We start from the raw sequence: 12,500 nt of genomic DNA, 5'->3' as shown, positions 1-12,500 counted from the left end.
CACTACCTGCAATTAATACAGCAATTAATACAGCCATTACCTCACAGTACCGCACTACCTGCAATTAATACAGCAATTAATACAGCCATTAATACAGCCATTACCTCACGGTACCGCACTACCTGCAATTAATACAGCAATTAATACAGCCATTACCTCACGGTACCGCATTACCTGCAATTAATACAGCAATTAATACAGCCATTACCTCACAGTACCGCACTACCTGCAATTAATACAGCAATTAATACAGCTATCAATACAACAACCAATCAGTCTTTATGTAAAGTGCATATGGAAATGAAAGAGATAAAGACTAAAGTTAAAGAATAAAGGACTACCTTCTTGAGCACGTCCACACTGATCTCTGGCATCCCACACACCATCTGTTCCAGCTGTTTGGCTGTGAGGAGAGAGAGGAGAGGGACCGGAACAATCCAGGACATACCCTCACGCACCACCGCCACCTGGGAGAGAGAGGGTGGGGAGGAGGAGGGAGGGAGAGAGAGAGAAAGAGAGAGAGAGAAGGGGGGCGAGAGAGAGAGGAGGGGGGGAGAGAGAGAGAGGAGAGAAAGAGAGGGGAGGGAAAGTGAGAGGGAGAGAGAGAGAGAGGGGGAGAGAGAGAGAGAGAGAGAGAGAGAGAGAGAGAGAGAGAGAGAGAGGGAGGGAGGGGGGGGGGGGAGAGTGGGGAGGGAAAGAGTGGGGAGGGAAAGCGAGAGGGAGAGAGGAGAGGGAGAGAGAGGGAGGAGAGAGAGAGAGAGGGTGGAGAGAGAGAGAGAGGGAGAGGGAGGGAGGAGAGGGGAGGGAAAGAGAGAGGGGTAGGGGAGAGAGAGAGGGGTGGGGGGGATGAGAGGGGAGGGAGAGAGGGGGAGGGGGAGGAGGCGGAGAGAGAGGGGAGAGATGGGACAAGAGGTTCCAGTTGAGAGTTAAACACACACACACACACATAGATGTGAGCTAACAGATACATGTACTGTCCTCTCACACCTTAAGAGTCCAGAGGCCTGAAAACACATAACAGTTACAGCCGTGTACCTACAGACACAAACACATGGTTTTAGATGAACGAACTCTACTAAATTATAACTATTATATTATATACAGTTATATACACTGAACCGTGACGTTTCTACAGTTATAAATATAGTCTAGTTATATACTGAACCATGACGTTTCTACAGTTATAAATATAGTCTAGTTATATACTGAACCATGACGTTTCTACAGTTATATAGTCTAGTTATATACTGAACCATGACGTTTCTACAGTTATAAATATAGTCTAGTTATATACTGAACCATGACGTTTCTACAGTTATAAATATAGTCTAGTTATATACTGAACCATGACGTTTCTACAGTTATAAATATAGTTATTCCCATGCCAACCAAGCTGGGTGTTAAGATTACTTTAAAAAAATTCCAGTCATGATTCTTCATCTTAAAATCAATTCAGTATTGAGTTTCTATTATAAAAGGGTGCAAGTGCCTCTTGTCTTAATCCAATAATTCAATATATATATCAAGTTTCAGAGTGGAGGAGAGGTCAGGTGAGTTGAGTTTCTCTTAAATGAAAAGCTGCAGGACATAGCCTAAGTGTAATGCAGAGAGCCTGATAATGTCTTGTAGAGAAGACATCACAAAGATGAATGGCTAAAAGCAGCAGGTGGACAACGGTGTGTTAGTCCTCACCTGCTGGAGGTTAAGGAGCAGCGCTAAACGAGTGGAACCGACAGGAAATGACAAAACAAATGAACGACCACCAGCTGTCAGTTGCTCTGGTGGCGGTGTTGCCTCTCTCGTACCCGTCTGTCTAACTAGTGCAGGCGGTACTCGATGGGGTTGTCTGTGTGTGTCGTACCTGTCTGTCTATCTCGTGCAGGCGGTACTCGATGGGGTTGTCTGTGTGTGTCGTACCTGTCTGTCTAACTAGTGCAGGCGGTACTCGATGGGGTTGTCTGTGTGTGTCGTACCTGTCTGTCTATCTCGTGCAGGCGGTACTCGATGGGGTTGTCTGTGTGTGTCGTACCCGTCTGTCTAACTCGTGCAGGCGGTACTCGATGGGGTTGTCTGTGTGTGTCGTACCTGTCTGTCTAACTCGTGCAGGCGGTACTCGATGGGGTTGTCTGTGTGTGTCGTACCTGTCTGTCTATCTCGTGCAGGCGGTACTCGATGGGGTTGTCTGTGTGTGTCGTACCTGTCTGTCTAACTAGTGCAGGCGGTACTCGATGGGGTTGTCTGTGTGTGTCGTACCTGTCTGTCTAACTAGTGCAGGCGGTACTCGATGGGGTTGTTTGTGTGTGTCGTACCTGTCTGTCTAACTAGTGCAGGCGGTACTCGATGGGGTTGTCTGTGTGTGTCGTACCTGTCTGTCTATCTCGTGCAGGCGGTACTCGATGGGGTTGTCTGTGTGTGTCGTACCTGTCTGTCTATCTCGTGCAGGCGGTACTCGATGGGGTTGTCTGTGTGTGTCGTACCTGTCTGTCTAACTAGTGCAGGCGGTACTCGATGGGGTTGTCTGTGTGTGTCGTACCTGTCTGTCTAACTAGTGCAGGCGGTACTCGATGGGGTTGTCTGTGTGTGTCGTACCCGTCTGTCTAACTAGTGCAGGCGGTACTCGATGGGGTTGTCTGTGTGTGTCGTACCTGTCTGTCTATCTCGTGCAGGCGGTACTCGATGGGGTTGTCTGTGTGTGTCGTACCTGTCTGTCTAACTAGTGCAGGCGGTACTCGATGGGGTTGTCTGTGTGTGTCGTACCCGTCTGTCTAACTAGTGCAGGCGGTACTCGATGGGGTTGTCTGTGTGTGTCGTACCTGTCTGTCTAACTAGTGCAGGCGGTACTCGATGGGGTTGTCTGTGTGTGTCGTACCTGTCTGTCTAACTAGTGCAGGCGGTACTCGATGGGGTTGTCTGTGTGTGTCGTACCTGTCTGTCTAACTAGTGCAGGCGGTACTCGATGGGGTTGTCTGTGTGTGTCGTACCTGTCTGTCTATCTCGTGCAGGCGGTACTCGATGGGGTTGTCTGTGTGTGTCGTACCTGTCTGTCTATCTCGTGCAGGCGGTACTCGATGGGGTTGTCTGTGTGTGTCGTACCTGTCTGTCTATCTCGTGCAGGCGGTACTCGATGGCCCGGGCTACATACTCCTTCCTGTTGGAGAAGGTCAGAGGGATGCTGTTTCCACCGGGGACGATAGGAACCATCTTACCGTCTGCACTCTGACCCACGAACGAATCCAGAGGAATCATCTAGAAGGGGGAAACACAACAGTAAAACACCATATCATCTGAATTCAAGTTGGGGTCAATTCCTTTTCTAGAGAGTTCATTCAGAATCATGTCAGATCAGGAGATACAGTCCCTTCCTCTTTATTCCCTCTCTCTCCATCTCTCACTCGCTCTCCTCCCTCTCCATCTCTCCATCTCTCTCCCCCCTCTCTTGGCTAGGAGACTGTGGGCCTGGGAGGCTGTCTCCCCCCCCCCCCCCAATCTCCCCCTCTCCCCCTCCCTGGACTCCCTCTATCTATCCTGGCTGTGGTCCTTCCTGGAAGGCAGGCCAATTGGCCAATCCCCAGACAGGATGTGCTGCATCAACAGGACCCTTGCATTCCAGTGAGTGAGTGAGTGAGAGTGAGAGTGAAAGAGAGAGAGAGCGAGAGAGAGAGAGAGAGAGAGAGAGAGAGAGCGCCCGGTCCAGCCCAGTGTAGTCACAGTGCAGGGGTTGTGTGAGGAGAGGGCTTTAGGACTAACTGGGTTCCCTGACTGACTGTGTAAGCCTATCTGACCACCACCAGTGTGTGTGTGTGTGTGTGTGTGTGTGTGTGTGTGTGTGTGTGTGTCGGGGGGAACGGAGGTAGGTCATTGTATCAATAAGATCCAGAGCCAGAGGGGTGAGGAGGGGGGTGAGGAGGGGTGAGGAGGGGTGAGGTTGGGGGTGAGAAAGAGAAACACCACTGTACCAGTTAGGGCTGGGAGTTACCAGTTACCAGTTACCAGTTACCTCACCATACCATATCATCACCATACTTTGGTGCCAATTCTATATGTATTGCAATTCTATATTTTGATTCGATGTTCCAAACATATTGCTCACCATATGTCTGCTGCAGAGAGACGAGAGAGCGCCATGAGAGTTTTAAATCAGTCAAGGAAATAAAAGTGCTGAAAACAAATTGGCTCCCTATTTAAAAAGAAGATGGAGAACAAGTTTCTTTTGGTGCTGGTGCAGCCAACTAGCGCAAAAATAATATTGCTATATTGTCAAAACTATACAATATGATACATCATCAAAAATAATATCCCGATGTGTAACTATCGATTTTTCCTCCATCACCAGTCCCAGTGGGGCTGGAGTCACGTCCAAACCGAAAACCATCTCAGTTTTTAGTGCATACAAGTCAAACTGGACAAACTGGAAAAACACCTCCATTTCCTAGGCTCGTTTCCAAGTCAAACTGGAAAAACACCTCCATTTCCTAGGCTAATTTCCAAGTCAAACTGGAAAAACACCTCCATTTCCTAGGCTAATTTCCAAGTCAAACTGGAAAAACACCTCCATTTCCTAGGCTAATTTCCAAGTCAAACTGGAAAAACACCTCCATTTCCTAGGCTAATTTCCAAGTCAAACTGGAAAAACACTTCCATTTCCTAGGCTAATTTCCAAGTCAAATCTCCCCATCCATGTGAACCATCAGTCTCCTCCAAGCTTCTCTGTCTCTCTTTCTCTCTCTTTCCCTCTCCTCATCATACCAACATCGTAGCTCCTGCACTTCAGTAGAAGAAGAAAGACCGAAAAATAAATCTATCACCTCATGGAAATTGTCCTCTGTGATGCCGCTGTCTTCAATGTGAAGAATGCTGTTGAGTGTCTGAACGTATAGCAGGTCCACCTCCTCCAGATCCTCCAGGACCAGAGGAATACAACACAGCTGCTTCCACACCAAGGGGGCAAGGTGCAGGTCCAGGGGCTTCTTGGTCCGGATAGCCACCCCCATCAGGATGCCCAGGAACTTAAACTGGAGGAGCTGCTCATTCAGACAGGCTGACGGGCTCAGCAGGAACCTGGGGGGAAGGAGGGATGGAGGGAGGTTTAGAGTTGACCTGAGTGTAGTGTCCCTTAACACAGACTCATGTAGACTGGTAATGAGACAGCATGTCAGTAACGTGGTACTGTCTCTATATGGTGACTGGTAATGAGACAGCATGTCAGTAACGTGGTACTGTCTCTATATGGTGACTGGTAATGAGACAGCGTGTCAGTAACGTGGTACTGTCTCTATATGGTGACTGGTAATGAGACAGCGTGTCAGTAACGTGGTACTGTCTCTATATGGTGACTGGTAATGAGACAGCGTGTCAGTAACGTGGTACTGTCTCTATATGGTGACTGGTAATGAGACAGCGTGTCAGTAACGTGGTACTGTCTCTATATGGTGACTGGTAATGAGACAGCGTGTCAGTAACGTGGTACTGTCTCTATATGGTGACTGGTAATGAGACAGCGTGTCAGTAATGTGGTACTGTCTCTATATGGTGACTGGTAATGAGACAGCGTGTCAGTAACGTGGTACTGTCTCTATATGGTGACTGGTAATGAGACAGCGTGTCAGTAACGTGGTACTGTCTCTATATGGTGACTGGTAATGAGACAGCGTGTCAGTAACGTGGTACTGTCTCTATATGGTGACTGGTAATGAGACAGCATGTCAGTAATGTGGTACTGTCTCTATATGGTGACTGGTAATGAGACAGCGTGTCAGTAACGTGGTACTGTCTCTATATGGTGACTGGTAATGAGACAGCGTGTCAGTAATGTGGTACTGTCTCTATATGGTGACTGGTAATGAGACAGCGTGTCAGTAATGTGGTACTGTCTCTATATGGTGACTGGTAATGAGACAGCATGTCAGTAACGTGGTACTGTCTCTATATGGTGACTGGTAATGAGACAGCGTGTCAGTAACGTGGTACTGTCTCTATATGGTGACTGGTAATGAGACAGCGTGTCAGTAACGTGGTACTGTCTCTATATGGTGACTGGTAATGAGACAGCGTGTCAGTAACGTGGTACTGTCTCTATATGGTGACTGGTAATGAGACAGCATGTCAGTAACGTGGTACTGTCTCTATATGGTGACTGGTAATGAGACAGCATGTCAGTAACGTGGTATTGTCTCTATATGGTGACTGGTAATGAGACAGCATGTCAGTAACGTGGTACTGTCTCTATATGGTGACTGGTAATGAGACAGCATGTCAGTAACGTGGTACTGTCTCTATATGGTGACTGGTAATGAGACAGCATGTCAGTAACGTGGTACTGTCTCTATATGGTGACTGGTAATGAGACAGCGTGTCAGTAACGTGGTACTGTCTCTATATGGTGACTGGTAATGAGACAGCGTGTCAGTAACGTGGTACTGTCTCTATATGGTGACTGGTAATGAGACAGCATGTCAGTAACGTGGTACTGTCTCTATATGGTGACTGGTAATGAGACAGCATGTCAGTAATGTGGTACTGTCTCTATATGGTGACTGGTAATGAGACAGCATGTCAGTAACGTGGTACTGTCTCTATATGGTGACTGGTAATGAGACAGCATGTCAGTAACGTGGTACTGTCTCTATATGGTGACTGGTAATGAGACAGCGGGTCAGTAACGTGGTACTGTCTCTATATGGTGACTGGTAATGAGACAGCGTGTCAGTAACGTGGTACGGTCTCTATATGGTGACTGGTAATGAGACAGCATGTCAGTTACGTGGAACTGTCTCTATATGGTGACTGGTAATGAGACAGCATGTCAGTAATGTGGTACTGTCTCTATATGGTGACTGGTAATGAGACAGCATGTAAGTAATGTGGTACTGTCTCTATATGGTGACTGGTAATGAGACAGCGTGTCAGTAATGTGGTACTGTCTCTATATGGTGACTGGTAATGAGACAGCGTGTCAGTAACGTGGTACTGTCTCTATATGGTGACTGGTAATGAGACAGCGTGTCAGTAACGTGGTACTGTCTCTATATGGTGACTGGTAATGAGACAGCGTGTCAGTAACGTGGTACTGTCTCTATATGGTGACTGGTAATGAGACAGCGTGTCAGTAACGTGGTACTGTCTCTATATGGTGACTGGTAATGAGACAGCATGTCAGTAACGTGGTACTGTCTCTATATGGTGACTGGTAATGAGACAGCGTGTCAGTAACGTGGTACTGTCTCTATATGGTGACTGGTAATGAGACAGCGTGTCAGTAACGTGGTACTGTCTCTATATGGTGACTGGTAATGAGACAGCGTGTCAGTAACGTGGTACTGTCTCTATATGGTGACTGGTAATGAGACAGCGTGTCAGTAACGTGGTACTGTCTCTATATGGTGACTGGTAATGAGACAGCGTGTCAGTAACGTGGTACTGTCTCTATATGGTGACTGGTAATGAGACAGCATGTCAGTAACGTGGTACTGTCTCTATATGGTGACTGGTAATGAGACAGCATGTCAGTAACGTGGTACTGTCTCTATATGGTGACTGGTAATGAGACAGCATGTCAGTAACGTGGTACTGTCTCTATATATGGTGACTGGTAATGAGACAGCATGTCAGTAACGTGGTACTGTCTCTATATGGTGACTGGAAATGAGACAGCATGTCAGTAATGTGGTACTGTCTCTATATGGTGACTGGTAATGAGACAGCATGTCAGTAACGTGGTACTGTCTCTATATGGTGACTGGTAATGAGACAGCATGTTAGTAACGTGGTACTGTCTCTATATGGTGACTGGTAATGAGACAGCATGTCAGTAACGTGGTACTGTCTCTATATGGTGACTGGTAATGAGACAGCGTGTCAGTAATGTGGTACTGTCTCTATATGGTGACTGGTAATGAGACAGCATGTCAGTAATGTGGTACTGTCTCTATATGGTGACTGGTAATGAGACAGCATGTCAGTAACGTGGTACTGTCTCTATATGGTGACTGGTAATGAGACAACATGTCAGTAACGTGGTACTGTCTCTATATGGTGACTGGTAATGAGACAGCATGTCAGTAACGTGGTACTGTCTCTATATGGTGACTGGTAATGAGACAGCATGTCAGTAACGTGGTACTGTCTCTATATATGGTGACTGGTAATGAGACAGCATGTCAGTAACGTGGTACTGTCTCTATATGGTGACTGGAAATGAGACAGCATGTCAGTAATGTGGTACTGTCTCTATATGGTGACTGGTAATGAGACAGCATGTCAGTAACGTGGTACTGTCTCTATATGGTGACTGGTAATGAGACAGCATGTCAGTAACGTGGTACTGTCTCTATATGGTGACTGGTAATGAGACAGCATGTCAGTAACGTGGTACTGTCTCTATATGGTGACTGGTAATGAGACAGCGTGTCAGTAATGTGGTACTGTCTCTATATGGTGACTGGTAATGAGACAGCATGTCAGTAATGTGGTACTGTCTCTATATGGTGACTGGTAATGAGACAGCATGTCAGTAACGTGGTACTGTCTCTATATGGTGACTGGTAATGAGACAACATGTCAGTAACGTGGTACTGTCTCTATATGGTGACTGGTAATGAGACAGCATGTCAGTAACGTGGTACTGTCTCTATATGGTGACTGGTAATGAGACAGCATGTCAGTAACGTGGTACTGTCTCTATATGGTGACTGGTAATGAGACAGCATGTCAGTAACGTGGTACTGTCTCTATATGGTGACTGGTAATGAGACAGCGTGTCAGTAATGTGGTACTGTCTCTATATGGTGACTGGTAATGAGACAGCATGTCAGTAACGTGGTACTGTCTCTATATGGTGACTGGTAATGAGACAGCATGTCAGTAACGTGGTACTGTCTCTATATGGTGACTGGTAATGAGACAGCATGTCAGTAACGTGGTACTGTCTCTATATGGTGACTGGTAATGAGACAGCATGTCAGTAACGTGGTACTGTCTCTATATGGTGACTGGTAATGAGACAGCGTGTCAGTAACGTGGTACTGTCTCTATATGTTGACTGGTAATGAGACAGCATGTCAGTAACGTGCTACTGTCTCTATATGGTGACTGGTAATGAGACAGCGTGTCAGTAACGTGGTACTGTCTCTATATGGTGACTGGTAATGAGACAGCGTGTCAGTAACGTGGTACTGTCTCTATATGGTGACTGGTAATGAGACAGCGTGTCAGTAACGTGGTACTGTCTCTATATGGTGACTGGTAATGAGACAGCGTGTCAGTAACGTGGTACTGTCTCTATATGGTGACTGGTAATGAGACAGCATGTCAGTAATGTGGTACTGTCTCTATATGGTGACTGGTAATGAGACAGCGTGTCAGTAATGTGGTACTGTCTCTATATGGTGACTGGTAATGAGACAGCGTGTCAGTAACGTGGTACTGTCTCTATATGGTGACTGGTAATGAGACAGCGTGTCAGTAACGTGGTACTGTCTCTATATGGTGACTGGTAATGAGACAGCGTGTCAGTAACGTGGTACTGTCTCTATATGGTGACTGGTAATGAGACAGCGTGTCAGTAATGTAGTACTGTCTCTATATGGTGACTGGTAATGAGACAGCGTGTCAGTAATGTGGTACTGTCTCTATATGGTGACTGGTAATGAGACAGCATGTCAGTAACGTGGTACTGTCTCTATATGGTGACTGGTAATGAGAAAGCGTGTCAGTAACGTGGTACTGTCTCTATATGGTGACTGGTAATGAGACAGCGTGTCAGTAACGTGGTACTGTCTCTATATGGTGACTGGTAATGAGACAGCGTGTCAGTAATGTGGTACTGTCTCTATATGGTGACTGGTAATGAGACAGCGTGTCAGTAATGTGGTACTGTCTCTATATGGTGACTGGTAATGAGACAGCATGTCAGTAATGTGGTACTGTCTCTATATGGTGACTGGTAATGAGACAGCGTGTCAGTAATGTGGTACTGTCTCTATATGGTGACTGGTAATGAGACAGCGTGTCAGTAATGTGGTACTGTCTCTATATGGTGACTGGTAATGAGACAGCATGTCAGTAACGTGGTACTGTCTCTATATGGTGACTGGTAATGAGACAGCATGTCAGTAACGTGGTATTGTCTCTATATGGTGACTGGTAATGAGACAGCATGTCAGTAACGTGGTACTGTCTCTATATGGTGACTGGTAATGAGACAGCGTGTCAGTAATGTGGTACTGTCTCTATATGGTGACTGGTAATGAGACAGCGTGTCAGTAATGTGGTACTGTCTCTATATGGTGACTGGTAATGAGACAGCATGTCAGTAACGTGGTACTGTCTCTATATGGTGACTGGTAATGAGACAGCGTGTCAGTAACGTGGTACTGTCTCTATATGGTGACTGGTAATGAGACAGCGTGTCAGTAACGTGGTACTGTCTCTATATGGTGACTGGTAATGAGACAGCGTGTCAGTAACGTGGTACTGTCTCTATATGGTGACTGGTAATGAGACAGCATGTCAGTAACGTGGTACTGTCTCTATATGGTGACTGGTAATGAGACAGCATGTCAGTAACGTGGTATTGTCTCTATATGGTGACTGGTAATGAGACAGCATGTCAGTAACGTGGTACTGTCTCTATATGGTGACTGGTAATGAGACAGCATGTCAGTAACGTGGTACTGTCTCTATATGGTGACTGGTAATGAGACAGCATGTCAGTAACGTGGTACTGTCTCTATATGGTGACTGGTAATGAGACAGCGTGTCAGTAACGTGGTACTGTCTCTATATGGTGACTGGTAATGAGACAGCGTGTCAGTAACGTGGTACTGTCTCTATATGGTGACTGGTAATGAGACAGCATGTCAGTAACGTGGTACTGTCTCTATATGGTGACTGGTAATGAGACAGCATGTCAGTAATGTGGTACTGTCTCTATATGGTGACTGGTAATGAGACAGCATGTCAGTAACGTGGTACTGTCTCTATATGGTGACTGGTAATGAGACAGCATGTCAGTAACGTGGTACTGTCTCTATATGGTGACTGGTAATGAGACAGCGGGTCAGTAACGTGGTACTGTCTCTATATGGTGACTGGTAATGAGACAGCGTGTCAGTAACGTGGTACGGTCTCTATATGGTGACTGGTAATGAGACAGCATGTCAGTTACGTGGAACTGTCTCTATATGGTGACTGGTAATGAGACAGCATGTCAGTTACGTGGAACTGTCTCTATATGGTGACTGGTAATGAGACAGCATGTAAGTAATGTGGTACTGTCTCTATATGGTGACTGGTAATGAGACAGCGTGTCAGTAATGTGGTACTGTCTCTATATGGTGACTGGTAATGAGACAGCGTGTCAGTAACGTGGTACTGTCTCTATATGGTGACTGGTAATGAGACAGCGTGTCAGTAACGTGGTACTGTCTCTATATGGTGACTGGTAATGAGACAGCGTGTCAGTAACGTGGTACTGTCTCTATATGGTGACTGGTAATGAGACAGCGTGTCAGTAACGTGGTACTGTCTCTATATGGTGACTGGTAATGAGACAGCATGTCAGTAACGTGGTACTGTCTCTATATGGTGACTGGTAATGAGACAGCGTGTCAGTAACGTGGTACTGTCTCTATATGGTGACTGGTAATGAGACAGCGTGTCAGTAACGTGGTACTGTCTCTATATGGTGACTGGTAATGAGACAGCGTGTCAGTAACGTGGTACTGTCTCTATATGGTGACTGGTAATGAGACAGCGTGTCAGTAACGTGGTACTGTCTCTATATGGTGACTGGTAATGAGACAGCGTGTCAGTAACGTGGTACTGTCTCTATATGGTGACTGGTAATGAGACAGCATGTCAGTAACGTGGTACTGTCTCTATATGGTGACTGGTAATGAGACAGCATGTCAGTAACGTGGTACTGTCTCTATATGGTGACTGGTAATGAGACAGCATGTCAGTAACGTGGTACTGTCTCTATATATGGTGACTGGTAATGAGACAGCATGTCAGTAACGTGGTACTGTCTCTATATGGTGACTGGAAATGAGACAGCATGTCAGTAATGTGGTACTGTCTCTATATGGTGACTGGTAATGAGACAGCATGTCAGTAACGTGGTACTGTCTCTATATGGTGACTGGTAATGAGACAGCATGTTAGTAACGTGGTACTGTCTCTATATGGTGACTGGTAATGAGACAGCATGTCAGTAACGTGGTACTGTCTCTATATGGTGACTGGTAATGAGACAGCGTGTCAGTAATGTGGTACTGTCTCTATATGGTGACTGGTAATGAGACAGCATGTCAGTAATGTGGTACTGTCTCTATATGGTGACTGGTAATGAGACAGCATGTCAGTAACGTGGTACTGTCTCTATATGGTGACTGGTAATGAGACAACATGTCAGTAACGTGGTACTGTCTCTATATGGTGACTGGTAATGAGACAGCATGTCAGTAACGTGGTACTGTCTCTATATGGTGACTGGTAATGAG

General features: G+C 46.1%; 1 protein-coding gene across 1 annotated transcript in view; it reads right to left on the bottom strand.

The window, feature by feature from the left end:
* The window catches only part of LOC311115831 (putative E3 ubiquitin-protein ligase HERC1), a gene marked incomplete at its 5' end in the record, with an annotated part of 16,129 nt that extends 11,071 nt beyond the window's left edge, over window positions 1–5,058 (bottom strand). Inside the window, 3 exons of the mRNA XM_084190957.1 lie at window positions 342–467; window positions 3,094–3,246; window positions 4,806–5,058. Coding sequence (XP_084047083.1) covers window positions 342–467; window positions 3,094–3,246; window positions 4,806–5,058 — 532 coding nt within the window. The remainder of the gene's footprint in view (window positions 1–341; window positions 468–3,093; window positions 3,247–4,805) is intronic.
* Window positions 5,059–12,500: the final 7,442 nt, after the last annotated feature.

The sequence above is a fragment of the Coregonus lavaretus genome (assembly GCF_964263955.1).
Source record: "Coregonus lavaretus genome assembly, contig: HAP1_SCAFFOLD_7949, whole genome shotgun sequence".
Classification (NCBI taxonomy): Eukaryota; Metazoa; Chordata; class Actinopteri; order Salmoniformes; family Salmonidae; genus Coregonus; species Coregonus lavaretus.
This window is presented reverse-complemented; position numbering and strand designations above follow the sequence as displayed.